General features: G+C 37.4%; 2 protein-coding genes across 2 annotated transcripts; both read right to left on the reverse strand.

Annotated features, from left to right (window-relative positions):
• Nucleotides 1–389: 389 nt before the first annotated feature.
• On the reverse strand, nt 390–11,989 carry LOC110373875 (uncharacterized). Its single transcript, XM_064036967.1, has 16 exons — nt 11,797–11,989; nt 11,326–11,406; nt 10,417–10,534; nt 10,131–10,207; nt 9,412–9,569; nt 9,077–9,149; nt 8,432–8,549; nt 5,122–5,264; nt 4,785–4,934; nt 4,216–4,304; nt 3,624–3,803; nt 2,815–2,881; nt 2,697–2,740; nt 1,719–1,903; nt 1,002–1,221; nt 390–699 (listed from the first exon to the last, which is right to left on the reverse strand). The coding sequence occupies exons 1-16, from the start codon at nt 11,822–11,824 to the stop codon at nt 583–585; spliced, it is 1,848 nt and encodes a 615-aa protein (XP_063893037.1). The 5' UTR covers nt 11,825–11,989; the 3' UTR covers nt 390–582.
• A 692-nt stretch (nt 11,990–12,681) lies between these two features.
• LOC110373859 (cdc42 homolog) lies at nt 12,682–22,574 on the reverse strand. Its single transcript, XM_021331276.3, has 5 exons — nt 22,417–22,574; nt 18,540–18,811; nt 17,994–18,103; nt 16,912–17,109; nt 12,682–14,787 (listed from the first exon to the last, which is right to left on the reverse strand). The coding sequence occupies exons 2-5, from the start codon at nt 18,715–18,717 to the stop codon at nt 14,698–14,700; spliced, it is 576 nt and encodes a 191-aa protein (XP_021186951.1). The 5' UTR covers nt 18,718–18,811; nt 22,417–22,574; the 3' UTR covers nt 12,682–14,697.
• Between the last annotated feature and the right edge of the window lie 158 nt (nt 22,575–22,732).

Genomic DNA, 22,732 nt, shown 5'->3' on the forward strand with positions numbered 1-22,732 from the left:
ACGAACAACTAAACGCGAGTTATCGAACATTCGTTACATGTCTGAACGCTACTTTGTTGCTGAGAGACTGAAACTTGTTAGCCTACGTACATATCCACTAATTTATTTAAACTTGCGCAATTTGCGAAGCAATAGAAAGCGAAGTATCGACATCGGTTACAAGGTACTTGTCTACAACACTAGACAAAGGAACAAAGGACCTTCCGATGTAAAAAAATAAGCTCAATAAATTAAATAAATACAACATTATGCAAAAGTATTGGCGACGAGTCTAAACGCCAACAGACTTACAGAAAATCAATTTTTAGAAACCGAACCCGCATTTAAAAGTACCGATGTAATCATTACTTGCAATTCATGAATTTTATTTTTATTTGTAATATTTTTTTAAGGCTTCAACCTTTATCAAGTGGGATTAATAGCTGAGAAGAGAGAAGAAGAAGTTTGTCATTTTTGAACATTTTTAAGTAGTTTCAGCTCGATAGAAACTGACGTAAATTCTAGGGCACGTTAAAGGTGTTCGTGGACGTTTTTATAGCGCATACGTCATCGGGCTAGTGCTTGGTAGGTTCCGTAGACTGATTACTGTTGTGGATCCCCTATTTTGTAGGCAGAGTGCCTGTAGCCCTCCTCGGCTGTGGACGCGGTCGCCCGGAGGGGCTGCTCCGCCTCGCCTGACGCTCTGAACTCTTGTACCACCTGAGAAGCAAGGATATGGAATTTTGATAGAAAATACTTGAATTTAGGATAAGAGTAGGTATGATAGACACACGGATTATGTTGTTTCAATGTATTAATATACACAGTTAGCCACGATGTAATTTTCTGTAAAAAAGTAATGAAAACTCTTTGAAAAACATTTCTCAAACTTTTAAATAAGTATACTGTCTGTATCTAAGGCTGAAAATGGCCATTAGACACACCCATAAAATACCATAAAATGACGAGAATACAGATGTCCTCCAAAAAAAACCTGTTAAGTACATTCATGAATTACTAACCCTGCGTATATGTTCCTCTCGTGCCGCCAACTCCTTGGTGAGCTCATCCCTGCGCTGTTCCAGCTCCGGTTCATAATTCCCTTCTTTAATACATTTGTCGATATGTTCGTACTCCCTATAAAGGTTTGCGTACTCCGCAAGACTTTGTTTGGCCTCGTGACTCCCGCCGCGCCCCTTGGACGTGGCGCCGTCGAAGTCATCGCGATTTGTCGCGAGACTGCTTGAAACATTAATACGCAATTGAAAACTTATGTGGGAAACAAGGTAATGTGGAGATTTTGGTTTGTGAAAGGGAAATTAAGAAGTCAAATTTGAAGGTGTTACTTATGTGGCAGAATTGTATTACTTCAGGATAAGCATTCTATGTATGATATCGTAAAATGACATAGATAGAATACAGCCAGTTGGTGAAGCTAACTTCTTTTTCACAGATTTTAAATCGTGGTAGTGATGTTGTTGTGATGTTCTCATGACGTAGTTAGTCGGAAGCCCAGGCTTTCAATTTATAAAATATTTTCCGATTTATAAAAACCAAACTACTACTGATCCTTAGGGGGCAATCTAAGAGATGTTGCAAACGCCCAACTTCACAGATAACTTAAACCTTCTATTAACTACGAATTTTCCCGTCAATTTTCATAGTAAAAAGTTGTAAGAACACTGACGTTTCATCGATGAAAATGGGCCAAGTTCTAAAAAAACACGTTGGATACTCACTTGTACATAGAAGTATAGAAGTAGTGCGGACGGGAGATAGCCCTCAGGAACCGTGGGACCATGCCGTCTCCCTCACGGTACAACGTGAGAAGACGGTTGTACGACATGTACTTGTAGGAGGGCAGTCGCAGCAACCGCCGGCCGAGGCGGATCGCGTTTATCTCGCGGTGGTCGAGCGAGGGTTGCTGTGAATCCAGTATACGGAGGATTCAATAATATATCTGTACTTCTGTTCATAGGAATTTGATCGTATGGGGTTGGTAAGAAAATCCAGAGATGAGATAGGTTATTGAAATCCGTGGTAAGTGTTGAATGGAGTTCCTACAAGCCTGATGATATACATATCTTAGGACTGGTTACTTTAAGGCGCTTTGCAAACAATTTTCAGTTGTTTGTTTCTGATTGCCGCAACTAGCAATGGTTACATATTAAGCAGTGGTTACATAGGAGGGCAGTCGCAGCAACCGCCGCCCGAGGCTTCAATAATTTATCTGTTATTGAATTTGTTCACTGGAGATAGGTATTGTATGGGGCTGGTCCAGCAAATCCAGAGATGAGATTGGTTATTGAATTCCGTGGTAAGTGTTGAACGGCCTGCCCACTTTTCTGATGATAAATTTATTTTAAGAGTGTGTATTTGAAGGCGCTTTGCACAAACTCAACTAATGTTGATCTGTGTACAAAGCGGCTAATACTGCTTGCTTGAAAATAGGAACCTATACATATGAAACTGATAAAACGCGTTTGATGTTGAGGGTGCATCTACACGGTGCATGTAGCTGGAGCAAGTTAACATGCGCAAGTGATAAGAGCTCGCGGGTGGTTATTTTGCTTTGGTACTCGCTGGACTGGCACGTTCTTAAAATGCATGTAACCTGCGCATGTGCCTCAACATGCGCGAGCTACATGCACCGTGTAGACTCACCCTAAGCTTATGTCAAGAAAATTTCGGAAAAACTAATGAATGTTGATACTCACGACTGATGCACTCTTCATCCCGTACGAAGGTACGTGGCCCAAACCTGGAAATAAAGTTATAAGTCACTCAAAGACAAAATAAAATTGAATATAGCAAAGTTGATAAAAAGATACGTACCCATATGATGCGCGATTGTAAGGGGTATGCCAGACAACGGCTGTTGTATTTTGAGCCCATTTAAAACCTGCAAAGAACAAATGATAAAATAGATAAGAAAACGGAGATGGATAATTTTAGTGCAGGAAAATGGATCCATATGTTTCGAAACATTGACTCAATACACTGGCCAATGCTTGTGTCATAAATCGTCGCCGTAATGTCGACTCGTTCCAAAATATACCAACCAATGAACTGATGTCATAGAAGGCCGTATTGAAAATAGAATGATCATAATTATCATACCTATGTCAGACTATTATCTACCTAGCCTTTTCCCAACTAGTATGTTGGGGTCGCCTTCCAGTCTAACCGGATTCAGCTAAGTACCATTGTTTTATAAGGAGCACCTGCCCTATCTGATCTCCTCAGCCCAGTTACCCGAGCAACCCAATACCCCTTGGATATACTGGTGTCAGACTTACTGGCTTCTGACTACCCGCAACGAATGCCAAGGATGTTCAATGAATGTTACAGTTAAGCGTGCCATTTTTTATTTGCCTCTCTCCTTACAAAATGTGCTGTATACCATTCAAAAGGATAAATGGTGATCTGTAACACAGGGGTAACCTTAAACAGACACCATTCTCTTACAAAAGCAACCTGTATTGTAATGTACTTAACTCTGTAATTGAAGAGAAAATAAAGTTTTTTTTTATTATTATTATTAGTGTCATCGTTACAACCAATAAAAAAGTCAAAAGTACAATAATGGCGTCGGATTATATTATATGATCATATTTTTGAACACTAGCAAAACAAAAACTGACCTGTTGTATATTAACTCCGATGTTATGTGAGGGCGCTGTGCTCTTGCTCACCACGAAGGGTATGTTGGTATGGTTGGAGGTGCCGTAGTAGTACCTCATGCCGGCTTGCTTCATCTGAGACGCGACTGTTGGCAGCTCGTAGCGGCGACTCCGGTACTTCACGCGCCGTGGGTGATGGTCCTAGTATGAAGTGAACAGGGTTGAAGAATAGTGATTCGAATTGTACCGTCTTTTAGATTAGCTAAAATCTTGTAGATAAAAATGAATTCCTGTTCGTTATTCTCAGTAAAATTCGTGAACGGCTGAACCGATTTGGCTTATTTCGTTTTTAAAATGTTTGTAGAGGTCTAGCGAAGGTTTAAATGATACGGAGTTTTTTGGGTCAGCTAGTTTAAGATACCTACCTAAAGTATTTTTTGTTTCAACAAATCTAAAATAATCGCACAATAAAGGTTGGGAGTTGGACAACACAAAATTCAAGTGTTGTAACTTCGTTTTTATTCGGCTGTCGCAAATACATTATTTTTTTCCTATCGCAACAAACAAATGAGCTCAATTTAAAAAAGAGAATTGAAATCGCAAAGAAACTAACCTTTTTGATCTCCATTTGGTCCATATTCTGTTCTAAAGGCCCCATGGACTCGTCAGTTTCACGTTTGGGTGGCAGGCGAACTGGAAATACTAAAACAGTAAAATATGTATGTCTCCAACAACCTACCTAACGTTTTATTAAATCCCCGTTTAGTGTTACCAAAGCGTTCGATTAACGTTTCGTACTTTTTTAAAATTAGGTAAAAAGTGGTTAGCAAAGCCACAGTTTAAATAAAGCGCTCTTTGGGATAAAACAATAAGTATAAGCGTACAGTAGCGCTCATACCTAATGCTATACTAAATATACCCATCATGAAAATAATTTTACTTTTTAATAATACCATTGAACCCATTCAATGAATGCAATGAAAGCAATTGACATTTTAAATTAAATTAAAAAATCAATATTTAATTTCATAGTTTGTACATAGTTAATAATTTATATCAATCAATTAATTATCGTTTGCTTATCTAAATAATAAAGTAGGACATTTTTAGCTTCAACATTAGGTGGATCAAAGAATATGGCTACATCTACATAGTGAAAACAAATGAAGTGTTATCGCTCACCTTTCTTTTTCCTCTCTACGGGCGGTGCAGGAGGCGGGGGCGCTGTGGTCTGCCTCCTCACGTCCGTGGGGCTGTTCCGACTCTTGTTGAACAGTTCCACCACTGGACGCTCCTCCACTTGATGAGCTCCTGACGCAAAAGCTTCCTTCCCTTTGTGTGAGAAAATTAACGTTAGAAACTTCATTATTGTGGTAGTCTGAAATCACCAACCCGTATTGAGCAAGCGTGGTGATTAACGCTCAATCCTTCTCCGTGTGAGAGGAGGTCTGTGCCCAGCAGTGGAACGATAATTAAGGCTGTAACTTGACACTAAAGATGGTTGATGAATCAAACTTACCTGAGGAATGATGGCTTTTGTTGGAAGGCACACGGTGACGAACCGGCGGTGACGGTGGGGCTCCCCGCCATTGCACTGGCATTTGGTCGGCTAACGGATAACAAAACAAATAAGTTGGAAGACTTGGTAGTAATATAGCGCGACTAGGGGCAAGTTAGTAAGGGTGCGTCTTTTCAGTGTATGTTGCATGTTGAGACACAGGCGCAGATTACATGCATTTTAAAAACATGCGAATCCAGCCACTCGCGCATGTAGCAAAGCAAAATACTCGCGTGCTCTTGTCACTTGCGCATGTTAACTTGCTCCAGCTACATGCACCGTGAAGACGTACCCTAAGGGTGCGTCCACATCTGGCGAATGCGCAGCACGCGAGCCGATCGCGAGCTGTCCGCGAGCTGCGCGCGTGCATTTTTGTTCGTGCGCCGCTTCTGCTTGGCCCGCGCGCAGCTCGCGCGCGACCTAAGCGCCGCACGCGAGCGACGCGCAGGCGGCGCGCGACGTCTGCCATCTTCGATAGTACTGAGCCAATATACGGAACTGTAAGGGCGAGAACTGATTGCGCGCAGATCGCGCGCCGCTCGCGCGCTCTATACGAGCCTTGCGTGAGTTGCGCTAAAGAGGCGCACCGAACTATTGCAGTGACTGCACGCGCGCAGCTCGCGGACAGCTCGCGATCGGCTCGCGTGCTGCGCATTCGCGGCGCATTCGCCAGATGTGGACGCACCCTAAGCGATAGTCGTGGTGGCCTCGTGGGTAATTAACCAAGCTCTCATGAGTGTGGGTTCGATTCCGGTGAGGCAAGTACTAATGCAACTTCTTTAAGTTTGTATGTACTTTCTAAGTATGGACTCGATGACCGTTCGAACGGTACGTTAAACTACAGTTTAAATGAGTGTTCCTCAATTATTAAATCGGTTCAATAGTTGCGGAGCCTCTTCGATTCAATCAAACAAACAATCAAATCCTCTCTTTTAATATAAATGTTACTATAGAAGCATAGTTTAAAAATGTGTACGTTACTTTCTTTAGGGATGACTTCCTTAGGCACGTGCCTCCGCCGACTGCCAGACTGTTTCCCTGGACGCGCTTCTACGGGCTTCTTCGTACTTATCACTGGGCTGCAACTTAATCATTATATTATAGATCCTGTAAAATCACTTCATTAATAATCTGGCTCGAAATATGTACTTAAGAAACGTCTTTTTTGTGACTTTTAACTTTGAGGGAGTAGGGTAAAAGTTAAAAAATAAGCCACTAAGTGAATATTTTCCTCCTGGGCTGCCCGCATATCCGATAATATAATTGGTAACACACTTATAGTAATAGTGCAACGCTCGCGCTAGTCTGTCAGAATGTCCTACAAATAAACCGGCCAAGTGCGAGTCGGACTCGCGCACCGAGGGTTCCGCACAAATCCTGTATATATAAAAAGTGAGTCTCGCGCCAACCGCAACTTCCCACATAGATAGGTTTTGACTGCCATTGTGGGATCGATAGCAAAGATCAGATATAGTTATGGGAACTCCTTTACAATTTATAACGTAACCTTGTGTTGGATGGAGCTTATTTTATTTTAGGTGATGAGAATTCAGTACAAATGGGATCTTCTATTTTTGAGGGATTAATCACCTAACGAGCCCCAATTTCAGGTTTTTTTCGAAACTGCCTGACGACTTGTAACTGTCGAATTGTAACAACGACTGCTAGAGAGTAGGATTCGGGGCTGCTGGCTTTATGTTTCTAGAGCCTTGACAAAAGTGTAATTCTGTCCCTTTCTTTGTTTTATAAAGTCGGCTTTATTTTATTTTGTAGCATTTTACAAACAACGGGCCAGCTGGAAGAGATTTCTAATGAAATAAGCTGTGCCTTTGTACTATCTGTTCTATTTTTCTTCTTCTCTGTATTCTGTGTGTGTGCATAAATTGTTAAATAAATAAATAAATAAACAAATCCAACTTCAAACATATAAAAAAGCAACAAGAAAACAAAAGCAAGAAAGAAATTAAAAAGATGTTAGGTGCATCGGTCTAGAAGTCGGTGTCTAGAGGATGCATCTATATTTATTTATCCACCGAGATCTAGACCGATGCATATAAACAGTTTTCTTGTTGTTTTTAGAAGTTGTTTTTTTTGTAAAAAGTTTTTATTTTTAACTTTTGTGAAAAGTTCTCGTCAATACGAATAATATAAGCCCAAACACGACGTTACTAAATCATACCGTTGAGGAGTTCTCTCGACTTTCTCACGTCTCCATCATCAAGAAAGCTCTAAACCTTCACTGTTTGATAGTATTACCAGACATACATCTGAGAATCAAGTTTTAATCCTATGCATGCCTACAATTTCTGATAGTTGCCCTCGATTTCTCAGGATTTCCATCATCAGATCCTGACCTGATGACAATGGAAATAAACGGCGAGTATACTCTTTTACTACAAAGAAATGATTTCTCAAATCCGTCAAACTTGGTCGTTTAAATTCCGCATTGAAATGAGGAAAATATTTGATTTGATATGATAATATTTTATGTAACTTCAAATTTATCATTTTCGCAATTTTTCCTTTATCTGTACTATATAACGTTGCTTCTTGCCGAATTTCAAGATTCTGAGTTCACGGGAAGTACCTTGTAGGTTTTGATTCCCTAGCGTGTGACGAAAATTCGTCTAAGGTGTCGGTATAACTGCTGTATCTTTTGATCGCGTTAACTCAGAAGTTTGATTTTTTCACTGCCTAAAGGGACAATAGACCTAGGTATTTGGTATAAATTTCAATTTGATACCTTTATTCGTTCGTGAGAAATAAGGTAGTAAGTTTCATTTTATTAAAATATTTTTTTTTACATTATATAACTAAAAAAATGAGATTTTCGTAATTTTTCCTATATTTGCATTATATGACAATGCTTCATGCCAAATTGCAAGACTCTGAGTTTACGGGAAGTATCCTGTAGGTTTTGATTCCTTTGCGAGTGTCGAAAATTTGTTGAAAATATCGACATAATCGGCTGTATCTTTTGATTGGCTTGGCTTAGAAGTTTGATATTTTCACAGCTTAAAGGGACAATAGACCTGAGTATTTCATGTGAATTTCAGCTTGATACGTTCACGCGTTCTTGAGATAAAGGGTCTTGACAGACAGACAGACAGACAGACAGACAGACAGACAGACAGACGGACAACAAAGTGATCCTATAAGGGTTCCGTTTTTTCCTTTTGAGGTACGGAACCCTAAAAAACATACTGCACCCACAGTAAAAAAAAACCCGCTTGGCAACGAGTCAGTCGCCATCAGAACTCAAGGAACTCACCTCTCCGAGGGTTGTTGGTAGACATCGAAGGCGTCATACTCTGCGCCGATCTCGTCCTGTCCACAAGCCACCTCCAGCACTCCATCACTGGCGTCCTGTCCGCGCTGACCACAGATACCTTACAACAGTACACTTCTACTTAGAAAAATAGACAGGTAGATAGATAAAACGTTTGTTCAGCTCTAGCCGTTTTCCCGCGATTTCACCTTCTTCCTGTGGGAACTACTGCCCTTACAGGGATAAAATATAGCTCATGGTACTCAGGAGCATTGTAGCTATCTAACAGTGAAAAAATTTTGGAAATCCGACAAGCGGCTCCAAAGATTATATAGACAAACAAAAGACAACCACTAACGGCCGTTCCCAAAATTCTACCTATCTGATGGGATAGAATAAAATTATAAGCATTAGCCCCATACAAGTAATGTCAAATTACTATGTCTAGTAAGCAAAATAATAGAGATAGAAACGGCTGTAAGATCATTTCCCGAGCCTTTTCCCAATTATGTTGGGGTCGGCTTCCAGAATAACCGGATGCGGCTGAGTACCAGTGTTTTACAAGGAGTGACTGCCTATCTGACCTCAACCCAGTAACCCGGGCAACCCTAAGAGCCATAAGGCCGTAAAATAAAGAAAGATAATTACTATCACCATCCGCCTGAGACCGCTGCCGCCGAAGCTTCGGATACGCTCGATGTTCTGAGCTCGCTGGATAATCCTATAGTAATAAAAACAATGCTGTTAGTTCTTGAAGACCTGATGTATCATATCAGCTCATAGTCTCTTGGCCAGCTAGTTGTGGTATTGCAATAAGGCCCAGACGACAAATTACTATAGATTTTCAACAATTTAACAATGGGCCTAAGAGTTCCCCCTATGATAGCTCTCAACTTCAAGATAAGGACATAGAAATCACCACTCTACACTGAATTTACAAAAGGAGATCAAACTATCTTGAAATCTAAATAATGAAAGCTTACCGCAACGTGCTCCTGTCCTGGATGCCTGAAGGCCTGGTTGTACCCTCGAACTTGGCCCAACATCCGATGCTGTTCAACGGTGGCAGGGTCCAGGTACCCTCGCGTGGGGTTGGGAGGCACCTCCAACCGACGCAGTCTTGAGGCTTGCTGCGACACCTCTGTAATCAGCAAGGCTGGCACAATTTTCCTATGCTAAACTAAGTATATGAGGGCAGGGATACGAATCTGCTTGGATAATGTTCGACAATTTTTGACCTATCTATCCGACCTAATTTCGGGAGATTTTTTTATGAAAGTTGAATGGATAGATTGTTTTGAAACATTTTCGTGACAGTTATGAAGGGGTAGGTAAGAGCTTGTGCCCATATTATTTATCATTAGGACTGCACTGGCATCGGCGCAGTGTCATTTTCTCTTCTATTCACCTCGTTATAATTAGGTGCAAAAAGATCAAAATATTTGTAAGTACTTGTAACTTTTGCGTTTCCTTTAAACACTTTTAAGCTGCAGCTTATTTACCTATTGTTTAATAAAGCTATTGAGTTGGAGTTGGAAACGAATTCAGCGCTTAACTTAACTAAAGTGTAGTTCTCTCTCGTCAAACTGTATGTCGGTTCGGAATTTCGAGCGTATGGCCACATACGCTCGGAAGTTACTTACAAACCGCCTTAGAGTTTGGCGACAGATATATACTAGTAATTGAACTCAGTAGTACTTACTTTTCTTAGGTTGCGTTCGCACAGTAATGAAGGGTACCTTGTCTGGTGTCTTTGGCGGATCAGATACTCGAGTCATGCTGGAAGACCCCAAATAAACATTATTATGAAAATACACGTGCATATGACTAATATGTCAAATGAAATAAGAGCGTGAGACCAGGATCTTAAATTATTAATTTTATGTTGAATTTCGTACGGATCACATTATATGACCAAATTCTAAAACAAATAAAGGTCTGCTCTTCTACAGCGTCCTGAAGAAAAACTGCGTAAAATAAAAAGGTACCTTCGTTTTTTGAGTTTTCGTTTTCTTTTTAAAGATTTGATTAATTCAATTTTCTCCTGAAGGTCGTCGCATCTTGCTTCAGCTGTGGTGAACTGGTCATCCATCTCCGGTATTGAAGCTAATAAAATTATTTATACCTATGTAATCGGAGCTCTGCTAGGTATAGGTCCCATATTCTTAACTTATAGGTACTTTGAGACCGGGTTTAGATATGACATCCTCTGTGGTCGAAGTACTGGGTCACAAAGAATGATAGAGATCAGTGCATGCAGCTGAGATCAGAATGTACGTACATAAATATGTTAGAAGAAATTAGTAGGTGCATAAGAGGAAGTTTCAAAGTGGCACGGGTATACGATTTACTATGTGATGATGGGCAGTCACGGGCATGTGATGCAGAGGATGAGACCGAAGTACTTCGAAATAAAATGGGCTAAAGTCTGGAGCATACCGACGTAGTTTATCTACTGTGGAGTTTATTGCCGGTTCTTCTCCATAAGATCCACTTCTAGGAAACGTGTAGGTAGTGTAGGAACCTAACTTTCTAACCTTTCGTGAAAACCTGCGATAGTACTATTTGAACTAAAAAAACTTTGACTTTAGTCTTAGCTCTCAAAGACTATTTTGTGGATTGACATGAATTTAAGATAAAACTGCAGGTGCTTACGCCCAATGTGAGGATTATTATTTTCGAGCTGTAAGGGTAAGAGAGAATGATGGGCGACTGCTGCAAATCATTTTCGCCTCAGAAGAATATCAAGAAGATCAAGAGTTTCAGATTGGTCATAATACTCGTAATATTCCGGCAATATCTTAAATTATGAAGCTGAATGCTTAATCAGAATTCATATAACTTAAGGAACATAGATATACCTATAACTTAAAAAAACTACACATAGTAGTACGAACCATTCATGTCCAGCTTGCGCTCGGATCGAGTCCCCTCTAACACGACTCCAGCCAGGCTGCTGGAGCTCCTGTGACGCTTATCTACAATCATTCAGCATTATTTATAAACTACGCTTTATTCATGCAGAGAAAACATTCCTAGGTAAATGTTCCTAGAACATGTTATGATGCGTCAACAAGATTACGTAGTGTAGTCCTCTCCAAAAACGTATCTAAGCTGGAACTATACGAAATTTTCTCTGTATGACAAGAATTATCACCATCCACGTCCTAAGATTCCATTGTCGATGTTACGATTCTACGCCATTTTGACATAAATTCACTTATCCAACACAGTACCCACCCATAATTTCAATCGAAATACAGAAGCAAATTAAAATTCTTAAATATAAATCAGAACTAAAAACACCATATTCATCGTTGGACGTCCAAATTCCTGTCAGCACTTAGAAGCGAACTATCCGGACCAACCTTTAGATAACTTTAAACCGTCGCCCATATTAACTTGAAATTTTCATAGCACCTACTTGAAAGCTTTGTGCTAATTTTAAATAAACAGAACGACTGATTAATAAATATAAAAAGGGAGTTATAATAGTAAAAGCACTAAAAAATCATTACGTCAAAGTTGTCAAAATAATATCAATCCTAGAACAACGAAACATCATATTTACTTCAAAATCTATGTGCTTGTGTTGGCGACAATAACACTGGCAGGCTATGGTGTCCTGTGAAAGCTAAAATTTATTACAACAAGCTGTTACTCGCGGTTCCACTTGTGTCTTTATAAATATTCAAAAACCTTTGTGCTATGTTTGTAGACCAGCCATTTCAGCTGCGTTTGGACTGTTACTCAGTTATAGGTGTATTCTTTTTATATTCATAAAGCCTTGTGCAGACGAGTCGTTCCAATGTACGTATAGTCGGTTGTACATACAAAGGTGTAGAGAGGACGCGTACAGACTATAGCTTGGACTAAACCAAACGTGGTCCAGGTTTTGTCAGGAGGTGCCGTTGCGTACTGTAGGTACTGACTTATTGCTGCTGTATCGCGTACATTGGAACGCCTGGTCTATACTAGGCTTAATGATTTGTGTATCGCAGTGTGTGTCATCCTATAATGCCTTTATCCAATGCAAGGTACTGTATTACGGGTTCTGTTAATATTTGTGTTTACTTTCTTGATTTGTGTATAAAACATGTAGATAAATGCGGTACACTTGATCGAGTTTAATGAAAAGCAGTAAAACATTTGTTGATCGTTAAATAAGTTGAATGATATTTATAAAAGATTTTACATTGTTGAAGAGTGTAGTGAGGTAGGTAGTTATCTTGTTACATCAAATAAAATAAAACTTTTAGTTTAATCTCATTATATATTTATTCCATATACACCTATAACTACTTCTTGACACAAAGAACATATAACTGCACTGATAATGCATAAACATACAAAATAATCATTGTCCATGTAAATTACATGGAACACTAAATAAATATTAATTCAGAAAACTTGTTACCTTTTCCATGCGTAAAAAAGTATACAGTAGCTTATATATACATAAAAATGTAGTCAAATTTCGAGTACATGTATATTTGCTATAGTTGACATAATTAGCCCCCAGTCAGTAATTGTATTATATTTAATTATAATAATCATTAATTGCACCCTTTATATAATGAATCATTAGTATCAAGCGAGCTTCACAATGTACTGAGTTTGTACAGTGACAGAGAGAAGTGAATTGTTTGCTATTTTCAGTAATATGACGTATTTCTATTGTGTACCAAGCGATCTTGTAGGAAGCGGCGATCGCACGATACGCAAGTACTGGCTAACTGAAGCTACGTTATAAACAATACGCACCGTCTTATGCCACAAGATATATTTAATATATTAGGCGCAAACTCATTGATTACTCGTTATTTACGTACAGTTAAACCAAATTTAGTGTCCAGTAAATGCAACTTTTATTTCATGGAATGATGAATTTATGTAATTATCAGTCCAAACTCATATTGCATGATAGACATTATTGTTCAATAATAATAAATTTACTCTGTATAGCGTCACAAAATTTAATTTATAGTTTGAATCACTTAGCGATTAATATTTGCCTGTTTTTAGAATATAATGCTAATTATAGTAGTTTGGTGTTTAGTAAATCTTAAGTGTTTTATATCAAACTTATTTTTAAAACTATGTAGAACACATCGAAATAATATAAAACACAAACGTGGACGGCCGTCTATACAGACAGGCGTTGTATTCATTAAAATATAATGTTTTTTAATAAAAGTTAGTATGTTACCAAGTAATACTTATAAAAATACATAGACGCACTGTGCATAGCAAATATTGTGCATGAAGTCGCTTCATTAGCTAGCTCACACTAGCGCAAACAATTTCGTTATCCGATCAACATCATTGTTTATTCTATAAATACAAAGTGATTGTCAGCATACAATTTGTTTATATCAGTCAAACTATATAATGGTAATTTAGATAAAAAAAATACTTTCTAATCCGCGTAATCAAACGCTAGAATTGGAAAAATTAATTAACCTACGTGATTATCGACGGATGATTACACCCCTTACAAATAGGGAATCTACAGAGCCATAACAGCCGTTAGTTACAAATAATCCATTATACTCCATAAAATATCTAAGGACAAATAATTTATTGTGATAATAATTTTATTGTATTTGACAAAAAGCATTCGCAAGGCTTGCTTTGGCTCGTAAACTCTGTGCAACCTCCTAAATTGTTTCACCATGCATAGTACAGGTTTAGTAGTAGTAGTTTATTCATTAAAACTGTATTTAGTGGTAAATAGATACCAAATGACTGTCTGACGCTTTACTTAAGTAAAACGCCTACGAATATATTAACGTCAAGTAATTATTCCGAAGAACGAGTCCTGGTAGTTGTAAACCGATTCAGACTTATCTTTTATTTATTTCTTTATTATTTAAAACGCAAATAGTACACACTGTGTATGTACTACGCCTAAACAAATGTACCTGTCACTTTTTATCTTAAAACAAAATTTAGTAAAATACAGACATTCCATTGAAAATTCAGCCCAACTTATGTTGAAACAGAGTATATAAATTTTTTAAAATACATTTTATTGAATGTTTATAATCGATATTTTATTAAAAGTAGCGTACACGTAATTTATGATTCTATTATATTTGAATACATTCCGGAAATATTTAATAGTCATTGTAAATAAAAGTTAATTGTTCGAAAACGTTTCGTATGAATAATATTATATGGTAAAATACTAAAATGTACGAGTGATGAGGGCAGTCGCGTGTTACGCATGCACGTGGTGGGTCGGTTCGACTCGGAGCCCCGACTCTTTACAGCAGAACACATTTCTTTTTCCTGGCGGGCTCTGGCGGCTCCAGCGCTGCTAGTATGGCCTCGTCGAATACGTTCTTAAGTCCTTTCTGTAACGTAATGAACAAAAACTTCATATACTTCCTGTCTTATCTATAAATATGTACATAATAATGTTGAGTGTCGTCCGGGTAACTGGGTTGAAGAGGTTGGATAAGCAGTCGCTCCATGTTAAACACTGGTATTCGGCTGCATCCGCTTAGACAGGAGGACAACTCCTACATAGTTGAGAATAAGCTAGACAAATGATGATTGATACAATCGAGTATTCCATTAAAATAGGTCACCTTTGGAGTCAAATCTGGGGCCCGATTCTCCTAAGTTAATAATGTCAAAATCGAATAGAAATCGAATCGCAATATGATCGCAATAGCAGTTTTAACCATATCGGGCATTCTGCTACTAATAAAAGACCAATAGTATTCGATTGACATTTGATTGGTGTGCGATTGGTCTGCTATTTTGGTGATTTTGGTCTATACGGTAGTTTGCTGTACAATCATTTGCAGACAAAATGATTCATTATTGAATGACAGAAAAGGATAAAAACGTTTATTTCAAAGAAAAAATAGCGGAATGCCACATACGCTTCAATCGTAATCGAGTCGGGATTGGATCGGAGTCGAACGTGAATCGTACGTTGCTTAAGTAAAATTAGGAGAATCGTGCCCCTGATGTACCTACTACTTTTAACAGCACGTTACTTTATGCAGAGTTCATGACATTCAACCCGTAATGAAAATATTTGCAACTTAGGTCATTCAAGCCTCACTTTGTTTTTTCAACACTGGCAAAGACATTCATGTTTTACTAACAAAGTTTAAATGTACCCGATGTTTATTATGACGGCAACGACATTACTCTTAAACATAAGGAAGTCATGTTTCTGCAAATATTATGGAATTATTATCTCTCTTTTATACCGGAATTGGTTTGTATAAATCTGGTTCTTAAAACAGACATGTGTTGCTGGGGAGTTTGTTGCGCCACTTCTTCCCAGCAAAAACACATAGGAAGTGATGAAGCGTGGGCGTTTTGGGGGCTATCTTTTAATCAGACGCTCAAAAAGTGCTGATTTATCCGCCTAATTTGAATAATTTTGTTTAGTTTTATCAGAATAAAGGAAAACTGACAACGTTTTCTTTCACAAAATCTCTTACTGTTACTAATTTCTAGAATATTCTACAGATCGTTTTTGATACAAGCCTATCAAAGATATTTAAAAAATCGCTTCATTTCAATGGTGGTTTCATACTCGAGAACAATGCAATGTTTTAGATGAGTAACATTACTGAGCAGGGAATGAGCAGCTGGCTATTTAAAATATTACACATTCCATACAATGGCAAATGTTTGAAATTAGAATATATTCTTGTGAGGTCTTTCAGGCTGGGGTTGTTCGCGCGAATTACCGTGGCCCTGGTACACAAAAGACTTTGGAATGAGAGAGAGACTGTAGTCAGGAAAGCCCACGTACAGAGCGATCCAAAAAAAGGCACCCTATATAATATTACAAAGTGGTAGCAGATGACTGCGATATCCAAGATTAAGATAGTTATAAATTGCCTTCTAAAACAATAATATTATCGTCCATTTAGAAATGTTGGCTCAACATACAAATAAAGTATGGAAGACGAGGAATGTGCTTAAACGATAACTACTGTCTGAGGCAGGGTTCCTTCCTTACCATAAATGTTGTAGTCTCAGAAACAGATGTACAACTAGTATTAACATTCAAATAAGTAAGGAGACTAAGGTGATCAGATAACCTAACAAATACACACATAGGCTTTGGATGCAGATTCCAACCTGATGCTTTCTTTATGCTTTCTGATGAGGGACGACTGTCATAGGACAATCATGATGAAGAAAAAAGACAGCTACTGTAAAACTCTCTCACCTCTTTATGCTCTGCCCTATGGGTTCCATATTGTTTCTAGATTATATAAAATAACATTATGGAATGCTAATAAAAAAAAATATTGCATAAGCACTGAGCACTCAACATATTTGACCAGGGCTTAAGAGACAGTCAACAGAAAGGTGGTAAGATAACCTCACACACAAGTCTCATCTAGGCACAGGTCTCAACCGAAATTTATGTGGAATATTCAGTAGGAGACATTCTAAAGCTAATCATGACGATGATGATGAAGAAAGAATTAATAATTTACCTGCGTAAGCGCTGAGCACTCGACGTATTTGACAGCCTTGAGTTCCTTAGCTAGTTTCTCCCCCTGTTCCAGAGAAACTGGCTTCTGTTTAATCTTAGCCAACTTTTCCATGGTGGCCGCGTCGTCTCGGAGATCTATCTGAGTGCCCACGAGGAGGAACGGCGTCTTCTGTTGGTGATGAGTTATTTCTGGCACCCACTGTAAGGTAAAGTAGGTTTAGTTAGATGCATGTAATGAGGAGGGATGATACGCACGCAACAAACTGCTAAGTATGAATGTAGATGGATGGAGAGGAAGAGACCTAAGAAAAGATGGAAGGATTGCCTGAAAGATGACATGAATAGGAAGGGAGTGAGTGTCAGTATGACGAGTGAAAGGGGAAAATAGAAGTGGATGACATATTGCGCCGACCCCAAATAAAATTGGGAACAGGACAGGAGGAAGAAGAATAAGAAGAAGTTAGAAGGTGGGTTATTAGAGTGAATGTGAAAGTTGTTGTTTGTTCTGTACAAAATAAGTAAGTTAGTGAGTCATTTCTGACCCTCTCTGCAAGGTCCAAATACAAAGGTTAAGATGGTGGATCACTAATGTGAAAGTAGTGGTTTGTTCTGTACACAACTGATTAAGATGAAATGTATATGGTTGCTCAGTTATTTCTGGCACTCATTGTAGAGTTCAAATACATAGGTAAGATTAGCAATTCTTACTAATGTGAAAGTTATAGTCTGTTTGTTTTGCACACAACTAATTAAGATGAAATATGGTATGGACTTATAGTGAAATGTGTCATAATAGTGTATGAGAAAGGACAAACTACTTTTTATCTATTCTCCTGTCTAATCTGTTTTATCTATGAAGTAGTTTCCCTGTGACGTAGTTAGAAGGGAATTAATAATTTTGTTTTGAAGATAGCATAAAAATCGACTTCTTATCTTCAACATCATCCATTTACAGCGTTAATATGCAGAACACTATTACCTAACAACCAATACAAACTAAAACATTTCACAACAAATTATAACACAATTTAGGTATTTGCAACATGTTTAGCAATTAACTGACGCTATTAATTATAGACTTACTTTTTCCTTGACATTTTCAAACGAACTGGGGCTCACTACACTGAAGCAGACGAGGAAAACATCCGTCTGTGGATAACTTAGCGGTCGCAACCTGTCGTAGTCCTCCTGACCTGAAAACAACATATATCACACATTAATTAAATAAACATTATATTTTTTTGTCATGTTTAAGTATTTAACTGGGCCATTTTTCTGATTAAGGCGAGAGTTCAGTTATTTTTGTGTACACATCTGTGTATTTAAGGCTGACTTTAGTAGGAATGACATTGTTTAAAGTTATTTGTGTGTTTCTCATTCCCTTCACATTTGACAAAATAGCAAAAACCTGACAGTAAACAGTAATTGCTAATAGGGTGACAAATTACACTAATGTGCACAATAAGCAAGATAATGGCAAAAATATAAATAACCGCTGCACCCGAGATACATTTAATGATTACTTAAGTCACAACTTAGTGACGGATTATTAAAGAAATCCTTCACAAAGGAATGGCTTAAGTAACCATTAAATTTTCCTGAGTGCAGGGGTAAGATTACAATATTTACCTGCAGTATCAAAGAGACCCAATGTGTAAGGCTCTCCTCCAATCATGACAGTAACTGCATAGTTATCGAACACAGTGGGTACATATTCCGATGGGAACTTGTTCGTCGTGTAGCTGATGAGCAGGCAGGTTTTACCCACGGCTCCATCGCCCACCACCACGCACTTGATCGTCTGCATATCGGTGAATGTTTGGTAACTTCTCAACAGATGTCTGCGGTGACAACTTTACGCAAGCTCGAGTTATGCTCAGACCATAGCAACCCGCACAAGTCTGGAACAAAAGAGGTTGTGTGTTATCAGCTGTCTGAATGTGTAACCTTTTTACTTGTTGCTGTATGGAGATTGAGAAAACTATAACGCAAAGCATATTAAATAATTTTTAGACACACATATGAGTTTCAACTTGAGCAAAAAATATGTCACCAAATCGCATAGCAAATAAAAACAATAAACTTATACGCTTTTTTAAGTTTATCTGATAACAAACTTAGTAGATGCCAATATCGACGATTCTACCACCAACAAGTGAAATCAGAAGCAAGAAGTTTACACCTATCCATGACAGATCTCATTGTTTGCTTGTAAAGCATTATTCCAAATTGAGGATTGCTAGCACATTATTTTGATAATATTAATATAAGCTACAAGCCCAAATACGAAAACAAAATTCTTTACATACACTTTTAATCACCTGTATGCACATAAAAAACTATGGTTCAAAAATAGTCCAGGTTGATATCACTGCAGTATGAATAATAAATAAATTGAGGAAAATCATATGCCAGTGGGATAAACTGTTGGTAACATTGTAGCCTATATTAGCTGATAAGCACCCATTTACATGTAAGAGAAGCTTGTATGATATCATAAACAAACAGTTTAGGGAACTTTGTCTATAGTAATATTATAAAGAGGTAGGTAGTATATGTTGTAGTAATTGGGTCTTCCTGGAAAGACACTTTTTTAGAGTGTCTGACTAATTTATCTAGACATGGGAAAACGAATGGGTAGCAGACTAAATCACAGAATAAAAATCTACACATTTTGTTCAGAGGTTAAAGTGAAACAAACAATAAGGATTCGATCAACGATACAAAAATGGTTTGTGGTAGCTCATCCCTACTAATATAAATAGCAAATGTCCATCACAGATTCTCTCTTGAATACACTTTCCTCTTATGCATTTAACTATTTGTCTGTCTGTCTGTCCAGCTTTTACATCAAAACCCCTGCACCAATTTAAATGAAATTGATTACACAAACAGTCTAGAGCTTAGAAAAAGGACGTGGCCATTTTTTATGCCGATGCGGGAAGTAGTGCCCCCAGGACTCTGATGGAACCTCAGGGAACAGCGGTCGAATTCGAGTACTTGTATGTGGGTTAAATATAGCCCTAAAATGGGGAGAATTCTGAGCCCAATAACAAGATTGTAATACAAAATGGTTCAACAGTCAAGTTTAGTACACAAACATGATTCATTATTGTAATATTAGTCATTAGGATGGCATTTGCAATGCAGCATTCAGAGATAAATGATAGCTATTAGCCTTGTATCTAAATATGGACCTTTAGTTACTACTCTGAGAGTCAAATAGCAGTAAATAGAAGCTCAGCAATATATAAATAATAATAGATAAGTACTAAGATTTTTTATTTTGAGTTTGCCAAAACAAGATAAAATTGGCCTACAAAATTTTAACCTTCTGTCAAAATCATAAAAAAACTAATAAAAAGAAATAACTTGGAAGAATAATAAATAGGCCATTGTTTTTCATTGGGGCCATGACATAAAAAACATGGTTTTTTTTAAAGCAAGAAAAACATACTGCATATTTCTAATGAGTGATGGAAACTATGAGATCACAAATATAAAAATATATAAATTTATTCATATATCCTTTCACTAAGAGGATGATTCTATGACATTTAGATGCATCAACTTGTTAAATTCAGAATTCTAAACACATGATTTGCATAAGTTTTAAATCTCCATTCATACTAGGTCAAAACATCTATTAAAATATGTTTTTGTTAAAAAATGTTGAACTGATCAAGGAAAATGGTTCTAAAAAGACAAAAAAGTCTAAAAAAAACTAAATAATTCTAAAAGAGAGTAGGATTTATCATTAGAGATTTAATGAGATCATTGGAATAAAAAACTAATATTTGGCTTAAATTAATTCATGACAAATTCCATGGAAATAAGTCATAACTGGGAGTTTCCTGATGCAGGGAATAGCAAAGGGGAAAACTGTATATGTACAGGATGCCACATAATAATATAGATTTATCTATTTAGTCAGTTTACATTACTAAAGTAACAAAAAGAATATTTAGTAAAAAAGCCACTGTGGCCTAGTGGATAAAGAACCAAGCTCTCAAGTATGAGTAGGTTCGGTTCCAGGTCAAGCAAGTACCAATGATTTCCTAAGTTTTTATGTACTTTCTAAGTTTATCTTGGACACCAATAACAAATTAATAAAAGGTGAAGGAAAATATCATGAGGAAACTTGGACTATAAAAGTCTGAAATCACCAACCCGCATTAAGCAAACGCAGTGATTAATTCTCAATCTTTCTCTGTGTGGGAGGAGGCCTGTGCCCTACTGGGTGATAAAAAAAGGCTGATGATGAAGTTAACATATACCTATTTAAAATCAAAACATAAAATTGATGTGACCAAATATTGATAAGATAAGCACAGCTGATAACAGTAATCCTAATTTATAAACAACAGTTTTAACTTTATTGTGGTACTACAACATAGTGACATATTTGAAATACCATTTTGATGAATATTGGTCTATGTCCTATTTAGTGTTAAAGGAAAAATTTACTTTAAACTATTTAAAATTCCCAAACTCCAAGTTCTTTTGAATAAAAGTGAAAAGATTTAGATGAAATTATCTATGGTCATTTCTTATCACTGTTGCCTATTTAGTTTTGCTAAGATATTGTAAGTTAAAATAATATTTTACACAAGACTCTTCGCAGACATGATGGCTATGCAGAACAATACAGATTCGCGTTTGCAGCTACATTATTGAAATAGCTAGCTCCTTATGGTACCACAATGATTACACTATATCATAACAATATGTTACAAACTGCATACATTGTTAACTTTCATTGTTCATGGTGTAACCATTGATTCACATTCACTCCTAATTATATTTAAACTTTAAGTAGGAACTACTTCATGAATGTTATTAGAAACTTGATAATAGAAAACATTTGCCTAATCACCAACACAATTAATTGAATTAACAGACAATAGTTGTTCTGTATCTCATGAAAACAACAATAATCACAATAGAATTGTATATCTGGCACAAACAAATAGATACTTGACAATTTCGTATCTGACTAATCAATGTAGGCGTGTGAAATGTACGTGAATAACTCGCATAGCAAATAAAATAAGCAATTTAGAACGATAAATACAACTACATTCCCTACTCACGATATAGGGCAATGACCCCAAAAGGGGTCATGTAAATAAAAGTCTGTGCTGATTTTCAGTACGCTAAAAAACAAAGACATGTCTCTAGATGCATCGACGGCGCAGCGGGCTTGCCTGTGCGCCGACACTCATTGGCATGCCTTCCTGTGCGCTTCCGTCACGACTGTTGATCTCAATAAATGAACACACATACAGGCACATACCGACATGTCCGGCGCACCCCAACTCAACAGTATTCATTTAACACTAATTAATCTACATACCGGTGCAGTTATATCCATTAATGATAAGTTTTTTTACATAATCACGTCACAATACCTTTGACGTCCATTTTGTGTAGAGTCCGAACACAAGTAACTCGCTATCATGTCTATAAAGTTAAACTAATACTTTTTGGTATATGTTTTACTTACCGTATGAAGACGTAACAATATCAAATCAAAAAATTTAGTTGTTTCTCGATATAAATATGTTGAAAACTACAAAACTGTACGTTGCGGGTTGGGTCATTGACGGTGACGCCATTGATTGGGCGAATAGTGATGCGCTTCGTTGGCGCGTGTTAATCGATTCAGTCATATGTTACTAACACGCATATTTGTAGTCGATTCATTACTAACATAACTTTAACTAATAATGTAATAAAATAGCAAAATTCTAACAAAATAATTAAATGAAAATTACCTTTGAGGCATTCGCGATTTGCTGCTGGATCAATTTGAAAATTCA

Source organism: Helicoverpa armigera, chromosome 1, assembly GCF_030705265.1.
Source record: "Helicoverpa armigera isolate CAAS_96S chromosome 1, ASM3070526v1, whole genome shotgun sequence".
Taxonomy (NCBI): Eukaryota; Metazoa; Arthropoda; class Insecta; order Lepidoptera; family Noctuidae; genus Helicoverpa; species Helicoverpa armigera.

Coding starts and splice junctions, on each gene's coding strand:
- LOC110373875 (XM_064036967.1), bottom strand. CDS start 11,824: ATGGGCGACGGTTTAAAGTTATCTAAAG. Junction 9,570..10,130: donor GCGAACGCAACCTAAGAAAA/GTAAGTACTACT, acceptor TGCTGATTACAG/AGGTGTCGCAGCAAGCCTCA. Junction 2,882..3,623: donor TCGGAGTTAATATACAACAG/GTCAGTTTTTGT, acceptor TGTTCTTTGCAG/GTTTTAAATGGGCTCAAAAT.
- LOC110373859 (XM_021331276.3), bottom strand. CDS start 18,717: ATGCAGACGATCAAGTGCGTGGTGGTGGGCGATGGAGCCGTGGGTAAA. Junction 18,104..18,539: donor GGGTCTCTTTGATACTGCAG/GTAAATATTGTA, acceptor TGTTGTTTTCAG/GTCAGGAGGACTACGACAGG. Junction 14,788..16,911: donor AGTGCTCAGCGCTTACGCAG/GTAAATTATTAA, acceptor ATTACGTTACAG/AAAGGACTTAAGAACGTATT.